Source organism: Myxine glutinosa, chromosome 1, assembly GCF_964187855.1.
Source record: "Myxine glutinosa chromosome 1, kmMyxGlut1.1, whole genome shotgun sequence".
NCBI lineage: Eukaryota > Metazoa > Chordata > Myxini > Myxiniformes > Myxinidae > Myxine > Myxine glutinosa.
In genome coordinates this window covers 44282580-44301685 of record NC_136261.1, presented here as the reverse complement: position 1 = coordinate 44301685, position 19106 = coordinate 44282580, and the positions used below count along the sequence as shown (strand labels likewise).

General features: G+C 50.5%; 1 protein-coding gene across 5 annotated transcripts in view; it reads left to right on the top strand.

Moving 5' to 3' along the window:
- Nucleotides 1-19106, top strand: part of SETD9 (SET domain containing 9) — an 86418-nt gene that overhangs the window by 4587 nt on the left and 62725 nt on the right. For 4 of the 5 annotated variants that reach the window (XR_010983651.2, XM_068110070.2, XM_078771148.1 and 1 more), the window contains exons 2-3: nucleotides 5513-5799; nucleotides 5952-6075. Coding sequence is in view for 4 of the 5 variants with exons in the window: in XM_068110070.2 (XP_067966171.1) it covers nucleotides 5513-5799; nucleotides 5952-6075 (411 nt within the window). In the remaining variant the exon portion in view is untranslated. The remainder of the gene's footprint in view (nucleotides 1-5512; nucleotides 5800-5951; nucleotides 6076-19106) is intronic. The other variant, XM_068110080.2, reaches the window with a different exon arrangement.

The following is a 19106-nucleotide window of genomic DNA, read 5'->3' as shown; positions in this document are numbered from 1 at the left end:
CAATATTTGTTTGTGAGTAACAATTGGGGTGGCTTCTCCATTGATCTTTGACATACAGAATAACGCATTTTTCTGCCGTGACTCCTCTCGGGGCTCGGAGGTACACCGTGACCAGGGGGTCGGGGAGGAGCACGTAACACTGTATATATATATATATATATATATATATATATAGTCTGTGTATATATATATATATATATATATATATATATATATATATATTTTTTTTTTTTTGTATACTGAATCGAGGCTCGTGAAAGAGCTAACATTTATTTCACAAACAAATCAACCAGACAAACAAAATATATAAAAAGAGGGAGCGGAAGACAAGATGGGGAGAGAAGGGGAAGCACACAAACACAACATTTGAGAGCAGGGAGAAGTGTGGGAGGGAGAGGGCTTTGGGGGAGGAGGCGTGGGAAGGGGGGGGGTGGGTGGGAAAAGTATAAAACACAAGGGGACCAAGGACTTCCAGGACAGAAGTTTGTATTTCAAAAAAAAAAAAAAAAGTGTAGTATTTTGGGTGAAATTAGCGGGGGTAGAAAAGATCAAGGTTTTGGATGGGGGGAAGATAAGAGATGGTGGTGAACAGCTGTTTTAAAGACCTGGAGGGTGGAGTGGGATTGAAGAGAGTGAGGGAGTTTGTTCCAGAGGTGGGAGAAAAGAGGAATGAAGGAGTGAAGGTGAGCAGAAAGTCTTGATTTTGGCAATTTAACCATAAGAGGGTTGCAGGCAGATCTTGTGCGACCTGTAGGAATATTTGGGGGACAGAGCCCAAAGAGAGCTGGGGGGGAGGGGGGGGGCAAGGCCATAGAGGAGTCGGTAGAAGACGGAAAGACCACCAACCTGCCTGCGGTGAGTGAGTGAAAGGCCCTTGGAGTTAGCTTTATCGCGGGAGATTCCAATGATTCTGAACGCTTTGGTTTCCACAGCGTGAAGACGAGCTAGGTGTGAGGCAGGAGCACCAGACCAGAGGGGAGAGCAGTATTCCATAGAGCTGCGGATGAAAGCCTTGTAAGTGGTGAGGAGCTCAGGTGTACCAACGAAGGACTTCGCATGACGGAGGATGCCCAGTCGGCGACTGGCTTTGGAGGCCAGATTTGAAATGTGGTTTTCCCAGGAAAGATCATGGCAGATAGTGAGACCCAAAAGCTTGAGTGACAGAACTTCTTGGAGAGGATTATTCAGAAAGTGGATGGGAGGGTTGTCCAGTCGGTCTTTTCGGAGAGACATCATAAGAGTGTGAGATTTGTCACGATTGAAAGACATGTTCCACTTGTTTGCCCAGTCTGTGCTTTTGTCCAGGTCTGCAGAGAGTGAGGAGGCTGCAGACTGCCGATCTGAGGGATGAGGAATGGAGCGACAGAGAGTAGAGTAGTCAGCAAAGAGATAGAGAGGATTTTCAAGAGAGTCAGAGAGATCATTAATAAAAACCACCTTTAGAGGCCATTTTTCCCCGCAAAGCGGGGGTTGGCCTTTTTCGGGAACCGTGGTTGTTGTTGTTTTTCGGTCCCCTTTTTGAAGCAATGTTTTACGGCCGGATGCCCTTCCTGACGCCAACCCTTTTTGCCGCCTTCAACGACAAGCAGGGAATTACCAGTGAACTGGTACTCAATTAGCCGACCTCGGAAGGATGACAGGCTGAGTCAACCCCCCTGGTGTTAATTCAGCGATTGACTGGGATTCGAACCCAGGATCCTAGGATCCTAAGCCGGCACCCTAGCCGCTAGCCCAACACCAGGGTTAGAGAGATCATTGATGAAGACCAGAAAAAGCACAGGGCCCAGAACACTGCCTTGGGGAACTCCAGCCTGAACAGGAAGAGGAGATGAGAGAAACCCATTCAGGGCCACACGTTGACTACGACTAGAGAGGAAGTCCGCCAGCCATGTGTGGAGATTTCCATGGATACCAAAAGAGGAGAGTTTGGTGAGCAGAGCGGGGTGCCAGACCGTATCGAAGGCACGTGATATGTCAAGGGAGACGGCTCTAATTTCCTGTTTGGCATTCAGGACCTCCATCCATTGTTGAGAAAGCAGAAGCAGCATGTCCAGAGTGGAGTGACCAGGTCTGAAACCAAATTGATGGTCAGAGATCAAGCCATTGGAGAAGAGGAAAGATTTCATATCTGAAGCAATGATGGATTCCATGACTTTGCTGATAATTGGGAGAAGGCTGATTGGTCTGTAGTTGCTAGGATCTGTTTTTGCACTTTTTTTGTGCAAAGCGGTGATGTTGGCTGATTTCCAAGCAGATGGCAGATGACCTTGAGCAAAAGAGAGGGTGAAGAGAACAGAGAGGGGGAGTGAAAGAGCAGAAGAACATGATATTAGGACCCGTGGGCTGATGCCGTCAGGACCAGTTGCAGAATCAGAGTCAAGGGTTGACAGAAACATTTCCACCTTGTCAGGAGGAAAGGACACAGAGTCCAGGAGCAGCTGGGTACGACTGGGTACGGTGGGTACAGAGAGGGATGGGTTTGGGACACAAGATTTAGAGGCAAACACAGAGTTGAGGCATTCAGCTTTTTCATGTGCTGAGTCAGCCGTGTAGCCGTTTGAGGTGAGGGAGGGGATGGAGGGGGAACAAACACCAGAAACAGATTTGACCAGACACCACCAGGATTTGGAAGAGGGAGACAGATAAGAGAGTTCGGTCTTGAGAACGGAGAGATATTGTTTCCTGGCTCTCCTGAGGGTGGACACACACTTGTTTCGGGCTTTGTGAAAGGAAATGAGATTTCCTTCCGTTGGATTTGCTTTCCAGGAGACGAAAGTAAGTTGTTTCTGGGCAACAGCCTCACAACAAGATTCTGTGTACCATGGACGGGAGGAAGGGTATGACAACTGAAGACGAGATGGGATAAATCTGTGCATGAGAGAGAGCAATTTACTTTGAAAGAATTCCCAGGATGAGTTGATGTCAGAGGCGGTAGAGATGGGAGACCAGTCCAGATGATTGGTGGCTGCTTGAAGACCATGCCAGTCATCCTGAGTGAATTGCCAGACTCGTCGACGCTGAGGAGGCTCTCTGAGAATGGTCAGAGAGATGTCCACTTTAACAAGCACATGATCAGATGAGCCGATTGGAGCAGAAGAAGAGCAGCAGACATTTTCAGGGAAGTTAGTCATAACCAAGTCCAGAAGAGAAGATGCTCCGTTGACTGAGATCCGGGTTGGGAAATTGACAGATTGTGTCAGTCCCAGTGAGTCACAGAAGTCCTTTGTTGAAGAGCCATGGCTGGTGAGAGAGGTACCCACACCCAGCCAACTGGCATGGTGACAATTGAAATCACCACATATGAGGAAGAGAGAGTTGGGATGGGTAGATAGAAGTTAGTCCATATTATCAGACATCGAGATGTAGATGGAGTCATCACTGTTTGGTGGACGGTACAACACACATATGAACAAAAGGTGGGAGCGAAGGGGAAGCCGTAGCCAAAGGTATTCCTGGGGGTGAGGTGGAGAGAGGGCAGTGGAGGGTGAGTGAGGAAGAGGTTTTTTTATAAAGGTAGCAACCCCACCTCCAGGACTAGGGTCAGGTCTATCATACCGGAGGAGAGAGTAACCTGGGAGAGATACCAAGGAATCAGAGACATCATGAAGGAGGAAAGTTTCTGTAAAGCAGATCACATCTGGTTTGTCAGAAGCAACCTGTATGGAGAGATCAGTCAGGTTTGAGCGAAGGCCCCAGATGTTTGAGGTCCATACCGTTAATGAAGAGGAAGGGGGAGCATCAGATTCAGAACGGGGGGGGGGGGGCGGGGGGAGGGTAGGGTAAGATGTGAAGAGGAGGAAGAGGTAGGGTGAGCTGTTGAAGGTGTGTCAGAGATTTCAGAATAGCTTGGAGAAAGGGAAGAATGGGGCGGACAAAAGGTTTGATGGAGATTGGGTGAGGCACAGTGAGGTGTTATTTGAGGAGGGGGAGAGCGAGGCAGGAGGTTGGGGGAGATGAAGGTGAAAGTTGGAAGGGGGAAGAAGCAGGGAAGACGCTTTGAGGAGGAGGGGTGAGAGGGGAGTCTAGGAGGGGAGGAGCGAGGGAGAGTCTCGGAGGGGAGGGGTGTGGGGGGAGTTTAGGAGGGAGGGGAGGGAAGGGGCAAGGGGGGAGATTTGAAAGGGATGGGTGATGGGGAAGATTTGGAGTGGAGGGGCAAGGGGGTAGATTTGGAGGGGAGGGGTGATGGGGAAGTTTTGGAGGGGAGGGGTGATGGGGAAGTTTTGGAGGGAAGGGGTGATGGGAAAGATTTGGAGGGGAGGGGCAAGGGGAAAGATTTAAAAGGGATGGGTGATGGGGAAGATGTGGAGGGGAGGGGCAAGAGGGAATATTTGAAAGAGATGGGTGATGGGGCTAGATTTGGAGGGGAGGGGTAAGGGGGTAGATTTGGAGGGGAGGGGTGATGGGGAAGTTTTGGAGGGGAGGGGGGATGGGGAAGTTTTGGAGGGAAGGGGGGATGGGGAAGATTTGGAGGGGAGGGGTGAGATTGGATTTTGAAAAGTGTACGATTCATGGGAAACGAACATTTTTTGCAAAATTAGTTTGAGACCTTCGAGTCAAAAATACGTTTGAGGATGCTGAAGGAGGGGTGGAGGGCTGGAGAGTTTCGGGAATGTAGAAAAGAGGAACTGTAAGAGATGGAATTTTTTTTTTTTGGAATGAATAGATTTGGTGAGCAAGACGAAAGCATCCTTTTATAGGAGAAGAAGAAAAAGGTGTTATAATATATGAAAGAATTCAGTTCTTCAGGGGAGAGATTAAACATTTCTAACCACGTGATCGCGTGATCACGAACAACGAGAACGAAGAACGAACGAACAAATAAGAACAACAAATAAACGAATTAGAACTGAGAAGGAAATATTTTTTTTGGGTTTCTTTTTTTTGAGTAGAGATATTAAACAAGGAAGTATGGGGTGAACGACTGGGACGAAATAGAGAACGAAAGTAATTGCAGCACATTCGACGAACCGCTGAGAGAAAACAAAACCACAAGGTCGGAGACGGTAGCCTACTAGTACTAGTACTAGGCCTCAGAATACGCGACACGAATTAACCGACGATTGTGTATGCATGTACGAAAAATTAACACCGAAAACTTTCCTAAAGACACGCTATAGGTACATACGTACGCATATATATACTTACGCTAACATTCGGGGTCTGCCTAGCAGGCACGTATGACATCGGCCATGATAAAGCTCAGTGTTAAGTGTGGAAAAGTTCTGAGGAGATTGCGGCTGGCTCAATAGCGCAGTGGGCGGTTGACTCGTTATCAACGGAGGTCCGTGGTTCGAGCCCCGCATTGTCAGAATATATATATATATTGGCAATTATTAGCTGTTTAATATGTAGATATGCATTCACTGAAAATGTCAGAGGTTCTGTCACAAAGTTGGTTCAGCATTGCCGATCAGTTAATGTCCAGACATCTTTTTTCAAGAAATATATGAACATATATTCACTGTTATTGACTAGTGAGTGACCATTTTGTTCTGACCTTGTTTGCACCCAGGACCTTACGGATTGTGCATCCTGAGACTGACCGGCTGGCACCCAACGCCATCATCAACTCCACACTTTTCAAGTTGTTTCAACAGCTCTCTGTGAAAGGACCCAAGATTGGATCCAGGAAGTTGAAGGATGACGATGGTAGCATTGCATTGGTTGCATCGGAGGGAATGTTCAAAGCTCTGGGATTCACCCTTTCACTGGATCCCAGCTTGGTGTCTGGTGCTGGGATAGGGGTTTTTGTTAAAGCTGGAAGAGTGAGTCAAGGAGAAGTTGTCTGCATGTATGCAGGTGTTTCTATTTTATGATCTTTGCTGCTCAGCTCTTAAGTGCATGAGCACACCCAGTTTCAGAACTGTTCTACACTCAGATTTCTGTTTCTCAGTCTGACTTATTTGCCTGCTGAAGCTGAATCCCTTCTACCACCTTCATCCAAAACCCAGGCACTGTGTATGAACCAGGAGAGCCAGTGCTTCTCCAGTCACTTGGAAATCGCTACCTCTTCCGCTGCATTGATGGGCTCCTCATTGATGGCAAAGCTAAAGGCTTGTCTCGACTCATTTACAGGTGTGTGTGTGTGTGTGTGTGTGTGTGTGTGTGTGTGTGTGTGTGTGTGTGTGTGTGTGTGTGTGTGTGTGTGTGTGTGTGTGTGTGTGTGTGTGTGTGTGTGTGTGTTGTTGATTGTAATCTTACTATAATTCACCAAATGTCTGTCCGTCCGTTCCCAGGTACCGCAAAACCGCTGAACTGATCACAACGAAATTTTGGGTGGGTAATCATGGGACCCCCTGGAGTAAAATCGGCTTTATTATTTTTCCAATTTCAGCGTTGGTCTCCAGCATTATCAGGTTTGGACTCCCGCCTAACGTTATTGTCTCGGGTACCGCAAAAATGGCTGCACCGATCGCAACGATACACCTCCATGCCCGTGGGATTCCCACGGGTGACCCCACCAGTCTCCATAATTTGGGTTTCAGAAGGTGGAATGGAGTCCTCCCAGGACTCGAAGTATCCACCTTCGTTTCAGTGAAGGATCGTGATTCATGGGCTAAGTTGTGTTGTTCTCAGAGTTTTGTTCTCAGGGTTCTTTACAGGTTCGTTACTGAGCCCCGACAGCCTCCAGTTGCAATTCGTTTATGGTACTGTTCCCCGGGATGGTTTATAGGATCTTTGTGACGTTCTTTATCATTATTATTGCTCCAATTATCACTGGTACAATTTTGGTGCTCTTCAGCTTCCAGGATATTTTCATTTCATTCTTGAGGTCTTAATATTTGTTCATTTTCTTGATTTCTGCATTATTTATACCAAAGTCACTTGTTAATGAAACCTAAATTAGCAATACCATCTTTTCCTTTTTGTATATTTTTTTTTTGTATACAAGTTTGAGGCTCGTGTAAGGGCCATGTCTGAGTAAGTACTATGTAAGTACTATGTACTATGTCTGAGTATCTGAGTATATGAGTATATTGTGATGGATTCGGGGGTCGGCGCTCCCCTTATCAAGGGGGGGTTAATCCCCTTGTCCGTGACTGACCGACCCGAGTCCTTAGAAGTTATAACGCTCCTTCCGGTTGGTATTAGCTCGGGTCATTGGTCAATGAAGTCCCAAAAACCTACTTACTAACCCGACCGTAAAGCAGGGAAATAACTCCTGCTCGAACCACGGACGTGATGGTAAATGCCGAGTGGTTAGCAATCCGCGGTCCGAGCCATTAACAAATGACTAAACCCGATTCTGAGCGGTTTCCAAATCGTGCCACAGGTACTCAATTGAGAAAAGACGAAAGCGATCGAATAAGAGGAAACCAGAGTAAGGGAAGAACAAAGAGTGGGTTTATTAATCATTTACAAGCAAAAGAAGAGGAAATGAAAGGAATATACAGGAGGAAGAAGAAGAAGCAGGACACAGGCAGGCTTACCTATACAGTCTTAACTTAACGACCCCAGACAAACATACACACTCACACGGGATGGTAGCTGGTAGGGGAGGAAGGTCCAAGCAGATGTCCAGGCTCCTCGTCCGGGCCCCGACTCGTGCCGTTGTGGTGGTGGAAGCGGGCCGGCAGCACGTCGTTGTCGTTGACCGCGAGCGGACCTTACAGATATCGGGGGAACAGGGATGCGGCGTATGTAATACGTATTTTGTGCCAACGCTCTCTCTCTCCCGATCAATGTTCTTATCAAAGGCAGTTCGTATCAAAGGACAGTTCGTATCAAAGGCAGTTTGTATCAAACGAGCTCCTTCACGCAGTTCCTCAAGTCCCCAAGTCCGTGGTAATCGAGCTCTCTCTGCGCAGTCCTATACAATCAGCAGTCCGTGGCGCAGTCCTTCAAAGGGCTTGGCGCGTGCGCTTATATAATGCGCTCACAGATCAATGCGTGCTTCATCAAATCATGCCCGCCAGTGAGCTCACCTCAGCCCTGGTTGGTTGGCGAGGGCTCACCGGCTCCACCCTTGACGGCGAGTTGACAGGGCCACGCCTCGTTCTTGTGCCCCGCCCCCTTTTTCCTCGGCCTGAGGCTGTATGGTTTATGGCGTTTGGAGCGAGCGCTAAGGCGATGAAGGCTCAATGCAGCGAACGCTGCTAACCAAACCACGTGACAATTTGGGGAGACAAGCCCCGACTGTAGGGGCGCATAATGGCGTAGCTTGGAGAGAGCGACTGCAAAATGAACGGAAGGGCCTAATCTTATTTAATTGATGCAATGTAGATTCAACTATTGGGAACACGGCCTTATCTGACACATAATAAGGAAATAACTAAAGTTCCTATGGTGTCCTACGTGTTGCATATGGACTATGGGTGCGACCTTTAACCTTTTAAATGATGGAATATTATTTACAAGTATTTACAAAGTGAGGGTTCAAAAACCACAACAATATGATCTGAGTATATGAGAGTATCTGAGTAATTTGTCTGGTTGCAGTGCTTTGTTTTCTATTTTACACTTGATGGGACCATCAGGTCAAACGTGAGCATTACTATGTCCTTGTTACCCTCGCTTGAGGAGAGGGTATTGCATTTGAGTCCGTTTGTTTGTTTGTGTTTGTTTTTTGTCCGCACAGAATAAATATGATTTTCTCTGCAACCGTTGGTCCGATTGACGGGAAATTTTCACCAAAGGTGGAACTCCACCTGTAGAATTTTTTAAATGATAGTTATGACGTCATATGTCACGTGGTATGAGCGCCATCATGGAAAAACCGAAAAACTTTGCACCTCTATATCTCCAAAAGCGCTGCATAGAAAAAATTGAGACATGGCTCATTGTAAAGAACTATCCATGTGGAATAACATATGTTAATGATGATGTCATAGGTGCCTCCATTATGACGTCATAATTCGACAAGTACAAAACTTCATCCGATCAAGATGAAATTTCTTGAGCATCATCTAGGGATAAATTGGTGGAGAAAAAAATAATGTCATCGGTCACGTGGTTCGGCCGCCATATTTGTTTTAACACAAAAGCCTTAAAAACCACTAAAAATACATGTCCTGGCGAGGGTCTGCAATCTCTGATTGTTCTTTCTTGTTATTAATGATTGCTTTTGGTTCAATTTTCCATGAGTTTTGTGGAACTGGGATATTGAATTTTTTGCAGATATGCCAGTGAATTGCTCTACATACCTTGTTGTGCCTTTGGGTGTACAGCTGTTCTGACATGAGTTTTTTACATCCCGATAGGAGGTGACTCATGCCTTTTCTTTCTGCCTTACAAGTGTGGTTATGGCCGTGCAGTCTTCCAACCGTGATGCTGCACGGCTCAGAAAATCTCCACGTTCACGTGGTTAATTTGGTGCAATTTGGGCATCTCCAAATGCAATGACCACATCGGAAAGTCAACAAGATGGCCGAGTGCAGCCTGTCAGCGATCCGCTGTGGAGGTGCATAAGCATGGATTCGATATCCCATCTGATGCGTTAATAATCCATTTCTCCAAGTGCTATTGTTCGCGCTCCCAATGACAACACAAGCTCTCATTAAAACGGAAATTTATTGAAGGGAGAAAAGGGGAGGAAGAAGAAAATGGCTAGCCAGTGGTGATCACAGCCAGTAACAAATACTAATGAACTAATGAATAAATTACACCCGTGCTGCATGAGCCCTGGTCCTTGTTTGGGTGTGCAGAAGTATTTTGAGGGGCTTGTCCTCACTGTGGCTTTGGTGCCAGTATCAACCACGTTCCAAGTGCACCAGCTCCTCAATGAACCACGTCTTGTGCCATTAACTTGAACCACGAGGAACTCTCCAACAACGAACAGCAGCAAACCACCAACCAACATGAGCCTCGGGACAGAAGAACAACAACCCCATGTGCGGTGTGTGCACTTTTATTACATCTCACGAGGCCCATCGAACCATACAAGGCACGCACCCATTATCTGATGCATCCCAACAGATGATTATCTGTGATGCGTAGCCATTGGTTGATAAGTGAGGAAAGTTCCAGACAACAGACCGATGTTGATTTACGGGCTTGTTAAGGAGACCATCAGCCGACATGGTCTTGAGCCCGACAGATGGAGATTCTATTGGCTTTTTTCCAGCCTGTTCAATGGCCTCACGATGACTCTGTGATCTTGCTCGTGGACCATGCCAATTGGCTGTTAGCTGAGGAATTTTCCACACAAAGACAGATTACAACAGTGAAGGTTCAGGAAAGTAGACTGGTAAAGGCGGGACATTGACACTTGGGGGGGGGGCGAGATCTTTCACAACACGTGCTTGATACGCTCTATCCTTCTAACACGTACTGTGAAATAACTACTGTATTCTAATCTATCTCCTATTTTGGCCCTTTTTACATTTTATCCCTCGACCGTATCTGTAAAAATATTGCAACGGCCCAGCCGGTCCGATCCAGTTGCTCAGGTTTGAATCTGGTGAGTCGCTGAGCGATCATGCCAGTCCCCCGCCCGAGACTTCCCGCCAGATCCTTGCGTCAAAAGGCCGCATTACCGTGTGGATTGAAGTCCCTGTGCCAGGTGAGTGTTGTGCCAACAGCAATCATGGGACAGATCTTATCGTTGTTCTGAACAACCAAAACCCACGTGATACCACTAACTCTAACGGTACCAGACCGTGATCAATATCTACCTGTAACAGGATTATATTCGAGCGAGCAGGATAAGCAGGAGACCATGTCCGGTTTATACTTGTATTGAATAAACTAGGGCATTGCCCGTACTATATCTATATCTAAAATTATATCCCCCCCCTCTATTTACATGAAATGGTTTGGTCCAAAGCGAACGGCTTGCGAGTACGGTGACAATCCCCCCCCTCTATTTACATGAAATGGTTTGGTCCAAAGCGAACGGCTTCCGGAGTTTGGTAAAGAAATCGCCATCGCGTGCACAAACGCGCAGGAAAGCGAATGAATCGCAAATTCGTTTTTATTAGTTTTAAAACATAGTTTAACGCCAACATAGTTTGCAAACGTGAAATAAATGAATACGCTCTCAAATGTGCCATCCGAGGCAGAGTGTGTCCGCCACGTTCGGCACACGCGCTAGTTCGCTGCTCTCTGATTGGTTGAATCGTTTTTTGGACATAGCTCGGTAAGTAATTGTCCGATTAATATGAAACCTTGAAAAGGCACATCCTCGGGTCCCCAGCAATATACCTGGCAAGTTAAAAGTATATCGGACCCGTGGTTGTCGAGAAACAGCGGTCACAGACAAACAGACGTACAGACGTACAGAGATTACTGGAATTATAGATAGACTAGGGCATTGCCCGTACGTGGGTGCCCGTTCCTTGCCAAAAAAAAAAAAAAACGCTACCCGTACGCTCTACCCCGCCCGTACGCCCGTAAACAAAAAATAACAACGCTCTTCGCTTCCGCCCTTCGCTCTGACTGAATTGGGAGAAATAATGCGCATAAGAAATCGAATTACGTACCGTAATGGCGGTCAGCTCGTAACGCGCACACTGTCCGGAAGTTCGCATATCGCATATCTATCTATCTATCTATTAATGCCCAATTATTCAATTATCGCCAACGTATTTTGGCTTTTTGCAATTTAATCGCAAGGAAAAGTAGAAAGAGAAGAGGGAAAAAAAGAAAAGCCTTGCCTTGCTGCAAACAGCTGCTGCAAACAACAACAACATGGAAGGCTGCACTGTCCGGAAGTTGGCATATCGCAGTTACGATTATTTGTGTTAATGGCCAATTATTCAATTAGCGCCAACGTATTTTGGCTGTTTGCAATTTAATCGCAAGGAAAAGTAGAAAGAGAAGAGGGAAAAAAAGAAAAGCCTTGCATTAACGCATTAACGCTTGCATTGCATTAACGGTTCGGCACACGTGATAGCTCGCTGCTCTCTGATTGGTTGAAGCGTTTTTTGGACATAGCTCGGTAGGTACTTGTCCGATTAATTACAAACCTTGAAAAGGCACATCCTCGGGTCCCCAGCAATATACCTGGCAAGTTTCAAGTATATCGGACCCGTGGTTGTCGAGAAACAGCGGTCACAGACACACAGACACACAGACACACAGACAGACACACAGAGATTGCTGGAATTATAGATAGATGACACAAGAACAGGATTTGTACATGCAATGATTCCCGTCACCCCAACGCAATACTCACGCTCACCGAACACATCTGCTCTATGCAGTGTCAGCATAATGAAATAATTATCGGACAGCTTTCGCTTCGCTTGACAGAGATAAAATTAGAAGATGAAACGCCCAAGCTGACCTTATGTGTTCGGCCCTGCGAACCCGCTGCGTCCCTCTAGAGCAGCGGTTCTTAACCTGTGGGGCGCGCCCCCCAAGGGGGGCGTGAGCAATTTTCAGAGGGGGCACGGGACGGCAGCATAAACGTCTAAATAACCCCAAACGGAAATTATAATCCCCCTACTGAAAAAAATTAATTAACCGAAAAGATAGCGCCTTATATAATTCCTAGTTTGTTTCAGTCTCAACTAACACTTCTTTTTTTCTTCCGACAGATTATTAACTGGAATCGAAGTCAATGGCAATGAGTGCGAAAAAGAGGAAATACCAAGACGAGTACATCAAGTTCGGATTTGTGGCACTTCAAAAGGGTGACGCAGAGGTTCCTCAGTGCGTTATATGTTACAAGACTCTGAGCAATGATGCCATGCGGCCAACACGTTTGGAATGCCACTCGAGGACAACTCATCCTGAACTAGCAGACAAATCACAGGCATTCTTTGTGGCGAAAAGGGAAGCCTTGAAGCGAGCTAAGTTGGACAGCAGTGGGACATTTCGGCAACAGACGTCAAAGATCGTTGAGGCGTCCTACGAGATTGCCCTGCTAGTAGCAAAGAACAAGAAGAGCCATACAATCGGAGAGACTCTCATTAAACCGAGTCTACTGCGAGCGGCAGAGCTCATCCTGGGGAAGGATAGTGCGAACAAACTCTCGGCTATCTCCCTGTCGAACGATACCATCAAGGGACGGATCGATGAAATGTCTCAGGACATCAAAGAACAAGTGACTGACCAGATAAGGGCCTCGCCTGTCTTTGCCATCCAATGCGACGAAACGACAGACGTGGCTCAGTGTTCTCAGCTGCTCATGTATGCTCGTTTCATATTAGGCGACAGCGTGAAGGAGGAAATGCTATTTTGTCATCCCCTGGAAACTTACACGACAGCAGCGGATGTCTTTGAAGTGGTATCGAAGTTCTTCGAAGAAAATCGACTTTCATGGGACGTGTTGGTAGGTGTTTGCACAGACGGAGCTCCGGCCATGCTTGGCTCGTGTTCGGGTTTCGTTACGAAGGTGAAACAAAAGAGTCCCTCTGCTATTGGTACACACTGCGTTATCCATCGTGAGTCCTTAGCATCTAAGACCCTGCCGCTGAAATGAGGGATTTCCTGAACCTGGCTATCAAGGTAGTCAACTTTATCAAAGGTGGAGCCTTAAACAGTCGCCTGTTCAAACAGCTGTGCAAGGACTTGGACTGCGATCATCAAGCCTTGCTTTTCCACACAAACGTGCGTTGGCCTTCGAAGGGAAACATGTTGGGGCGAGTCTACGAGCTGAGGGAAGAAGTCGCAACATTCCTAGACGTGCAGCGGAAGGCGGATCTCTACAAAATGTTCCAGTCCCGAGAATGTCAACTGTCTCGAGCTTACCTCATAGACATCTTCGAAGCACTCAACGGTATCAACCAAAAACTGCAAGGGAAGCACATAAACATTATCACGCAATACGATGCCATTCGAGCCTTCATGGCTAAACTCGACCTCTGGAAATGCCGAATGGAGGCCGGAAACATAGCTTGTTTCCCAAACTTGGACTCTGCCGTTCCGGACGGCCTTCTCGATTCAAAGTTAAAGAACCAAATCATCGATCATCTGACTGAACTCAAAGCGGCATTCATCCGCTACTTTCCTGACTTGGACGAAAAGCGAAAGACCTGGAAATTCATCAGAACCCATTCCAATGCGACGTAGCTGATGTTTCGGACGAGGTCCAGGAGGAGTTTCTGGAGCTGAAGTTCAACTCCTCGGCTGAGGATGACTTTGAAATTCTGGACCTGGAGACATTCTGGGTCAAGTATCTTCCTGTTTATCCTCTGATCTCGCTTCAAGCTGTTCGGATTCTGACGATGTTCGGATCCACGTATCTCTGCGAGGCTGCATTCTCCGCGCTGGTCGCTGTCGAGACCAAATACAGAAGCAAGCTGAACGTTGAAGGAGATCTGCGCTGTGCTCTCTCTGGCACGCGACCATGAATTCCGGATCTGATAGCTAAGAAGCAGTGCCAACTATCTCACTAAAATTTAGTGAGATTTTTGGCATTGCTTCTTTAGTGACTAAATTGTTGTTTCATTGATTTTGCGTCCTTTGACGTGACATTTCAACAAACGTGTTTTGTGTAGTTACCCTTTCCTTTCATCGATCCGTGCCTTGAGCTTGTTTGCGTTTTGATGCAATAAAACAAGGTTTGTAATCTCTCCTTTGTTATTTTGAAAGAACATTATCTGTTCAGGGGTACCAGATCGAGTGTTTGAAATAAGCCAGGGCCCGCCAGGGCCCGGCCCTGGCTGCCATGCTTAGGGCCCTGGTTGTTAACATAATCTACGTCAATAGCCAGGGCCCAGCCCTGGCTGGCTTCAATATCAATGAACAAACCCCTCAGAATGCACCACAGAGCACCTATAATTCAAAAATTTCCTGGGGGAACCCCCCAGACGAGAGGGGTAACCCCTCTCGCGCTCTCCCCAACGAGCGGCTTCGTCAGATGTAGGTGGAGGGGGGCGTGGAGACGAGCAACAATTGCTAAAGGGGGCGCGACACTAGAAAGGTTAAGAACCCCTGCTCTAGAGCGTTCCACGACATCGAGTGAGATATGAATTAATAACCTTATGAAATAATTAAAGCATTCAATAAAGGTCACCAAGGCAGGCTTACTTACTGTATATATTTGGGTACTTGTGCTTGAATATCGTCACTGACATGCAGAAAAATGGCGGCCAAGATGGCGCCGCAACCTGTACAGACAGGCCACCTGTCTATAAAGTCCACTTTTTCCGTTTCCCTTGAGTGGTCTTTCTATACAAGTTTGACTCTATATTCAAACAAGTCCATGCTGTGTTTCCCAACCTTTAATTGCCACTTGTAAAATGTTTTTTTTACGAGAGATCGTTTTATCCTTAAATCTTTTTACGAGACAAGCGGGATTTGGATTCCATGCCACCCACTTGATGGGAAAGCCATTCCACCCACTTGAGCATGATTCCCTATAATTCGGCCATTCACAAAGCACAATGCTTCAGAACAGCGGGTCCACACTCGCGGACCTGTAGACACGACACCTTGCAGCAATGGGTATATATACAGTGCAGTCTGGCCACTCTGCCATAAAGCCCAGATCGGTGGAGTGTTGCAGTGATGGTTGTCTTTCTGGAAGTTTCTCCCATCTCCACACAGGATCTCTGGAGCTCAACCAGAGTGACCATCGGGTTCTTGGTCACCTCTCTTACCAATGAAGGAGCTGCGCTCCAACGCGAGTCGAAAGAAGTGACGCGACCAAAGACGGAATTCGTCCGAGTTGCTTTATTGAAACAAAACAGCTCAGGTATTCTGACAAAAGCCCGTTTATCGGGCAGCAATATATATACACATTTATGTCGGGAAGTTTGCCCGGCAAAAGCTATACCGGGCATGCCCGGGTGTCAAGGGCGAGCCTTGGAAAGGCGAGTCTGGACCTGCCCGGGCGTGATTGGCTGCGGCCTGGCAAGTCGAGGCTGGGCATGCCCGGGCGGCGCTCTGGACGAGCACTGGAAAGGCGAGAGCGGGCATGCCCGGACGCTCTGGGCGAGCCCTGGAAAGGCGATAGCGGGCATGCCCGGACGCTCTGGGCGAGCCCTGGAAAGGCGATAGCGGGCATGCCCGGACGCTCTGGGCGAGCCCTGGAAAGGCGATAGCGGGCATGCCCGGACGCTCTGGGCGAGCCCTGGAAAGGCGAGAGTGGGCATGCCCGGGAAAGACGAGACCGGGCGTGCCCGGGAGGTTCGGGCGTGCCCGGGAACAGTGAGTCCGGGCATGCCCGGGAGAGGCGCGTCTGGCCGTGTTCTGGCCGGTGCAAGGCGATTGTGTGCATCCAGCGGTAACCGCTACACACGCCCCTCCAGAATCGACCTGCACCGGCAGGGTCAATTTAAGGGGGGTCCGGATGACCCGGCCGAAGCGACCCCTGGAGGGTCGTGGGGAGGCGTCCGACGTGGTGGTGGGTGTTCGAGCGGGGGGAACTGTGGACGGGGGGCGGCCTCACCGCGGAGGGAAGGGCCAACCGTGGTGGTCGGTCGACGTCCATGTGCGCCGGTTTGAGGCGGTCCACAGAGATCCGGTCCGACCGGCCGCCAACGTCGACGACAAAGGACTTGTCCCCCCGTCGCAGGACCCGGAAGGGCCCGTCGTACAGCGGCCGGAGTGGCCCCCGGTGCGTGTCATGACGCACAAAGACGTACTCCGCTGTGCGAAGCGCCGGGGGGACGTGGACTGGGGGCCACCGTGGCGGGACGTTGGCACGGGAGCAAATCGGCGGGCGGCCTCCTGGAGGTCCGAGCGCTGGTGTGCGGCGGACCAGGGACTGGTAGCGTCGGGCACGAACTCGCCCGGGACGCGGAGCGGCTGGCCGAAGACGAGCTCGGCGGCGGACGCCCGGAGGTCCTCCTTGGGGGCCGTGTGGAGGCCCAAAAGGACCCACGGCAGCCGGTCGGTCCAACCGTCGTCCTGAAGGCCGGCCATGAGTGCGGCCTTCATGGAGCGGTTAAACCGCTCGCACAACCCGTTGGCTTGGGGGTGGTAGGCCGTGGTGCGGTGCAGCGTGACCCCCAACAAGCGGGCGACCGCGCCCCAAAGTTCGGACGTGAACTGTGGGCCGCGGTCGGACGACATGTCCGCCGGTGCGCCAAAGCGCGCGACCCAGGTGGCGATGAACGCCTGCGCCACGTCGGCGGTGGTGGTGGAGGTGAGGGGCACGGCCTCCGGCCACCTGGTGGTCCTGTCCACCATGGTGAGCAGGTGGGTGAACCCCTGCGATGGGGGCAGGGGACCCACCAGATCCACGTGGACGTGGACGAAACGCCGTGCAGGCACGGTGAAAGGTGCCAGCGGGGCCTGGGTGTGGCGGTGGACCTTGGCCCGCTGGCAGGCCGTGCAGGCGTTGGCCCAGTCGCGGACGTTCCGTCGAAGGCCGTGCCAGACGAAACGCGCCGACACCAGCTTCTGAGAAGCTTTCCGGCCCGGGTGAGAAAGGCCGTGGATGGAGGCGAAGATGCGGCGCTGCCAGGAAACGGGCACGATGGGGCGAGGCTGGCCCTGGGAGACGTCGCAGAGCAGGACGGTGCCCGCGAAGGGGATGTCGGCCAGGCGGAGGCCCGTGTCCGCTGCCCGGAGGGCCTGCACCGAGGTGTCGGTGGTCTGGTCGGCCGCCATGAGCGCGAAGTCCACGCCGAGGTGGACCGCGTTCGCGCTGGCCCGAGAAAGACAGTCGGCCACAGCGTTGTCTTTGCCGGCGACGTGCCGGATGTCCGTGGTGAATTCCGACACGGTGGAGAGGTGGCACTGCTGGCGGGCCAACCACGGCTCTGTGACTTTAGCCATTGCGTAGACCAACGGCTTGTGGTCGACGAAAGCCGTGAACGGGCGGCCCTCCAGGAGGTGTCAGAAATGGCGAACGGCCAGGAATAGACCGAGCAGCTCGCGGTCAAACGTGCTGTATTTTAACTCGTTCGGCCGGAGCTGCTGGCTGAAAAAAGCGAGTGGCTGCCAAACCCCGTCCACCCATTGTTCATGGACGGCGCCCACCGCGTAGTTGGAGGCGTCCGTAGTGAGGGCGATGGGCGCGTTGAGCACCGGGTGAGCCAGCAGCGTTGCGTCGGCGAGAGCCCGTTTTGCGCTCGCGAAGGCCGCGTCCATGGCCGCGGACCAAACGATGTCATGCTTGGCCAGCTTGCCCCGGAGGGCCTCGTAAAGGGGCCGCATGAGCTGAGCAGCGCGGGGCACGAATCGGTGATAAAAATTCACCATGCCGAGGAACTCTTGTAGGGCCTTGATGGAACGGGGACGCGGGAACGTGGTGATGGCCTCGACCTTGGTCGGCAGCGGCACGGCCCCGGTCTTGGTGATGCGGTGGCCCAAAAAGTCAACGGTCGTCGTGCCGAAGTGGCATTTGGCCGGGTTGACAATTAAGCCGTGCTCGCTGAGGCGACCGAACAGTGTTCGGAGGTGGAGGAGGTGCTCGGCGCGGGACGTGCTGGCGACGAGGATGTCGTCCAGATAGACGAAAAGAAACGGCAGGTCGCACAGCACGCCGTCCATTAAGCGCTGGAACGCCTGGGCCGCGTTCTTGAGGCCAAACGGCATCCTCAAAAATTTGAACAGGCCGAACGGCGTGATGACGGCCATCTTCGGGACGTCGGCCGCCCGGACAGGTACCTGGTGGTATCCCCGTATCAGGTCAATTTTGGAAAATATGACCCGTCCCGCCAAACGGGCGGAAAAGTCCTGGATGTGCGGGATCGGGTACCTGTCGGGGGTGGTAGCGTCGTTGAGGCGGCGGTAGTTGCCACACGGGCGCCATCCGCCCCCCGGCTTTGGCACGATGTGCAGTGGTGAGGCCCACGCGCTATTGGAGCGCCGCACGATGCCGAGGTGCTCCAACGCGTCGAACTCGGCCTTTGCCACGGCGAGCTTGGCCGGGTCGAGGCGGCGGGCCCTGGCGTAGACCGGCGGGCCCGTAGTGGGTATGTGGTGCTCGATCCCATGCCGCACTGCGACGGCCGAAAACGTCGGCCGTGTGAGGGCCGGGAATTCCGCGAGCAGGCGAGCGAACTCGTTCGCCGTCGGGAGGGCGCACGCCAGTTCGGTCGGCGCGGAGCTGCTCATCGTGCACGCCAGGGAGCTGAAGGTCTCGGCGTTGACAAGGCGACGACGTTTGACGTCGACCAGCAGCCCGTGCGCGCAGAGGAAGTCGGCGCCCAGCAAAGCCATGGGGACGCAGGCGGTCACAAAGGTCCACTGAAAGCGCTGGCTGCCGAAGCAGAGGGTGACGTTGCGCGGGCCGAAAGTGCGTATGGCCGAGCCATTAGCAGCGA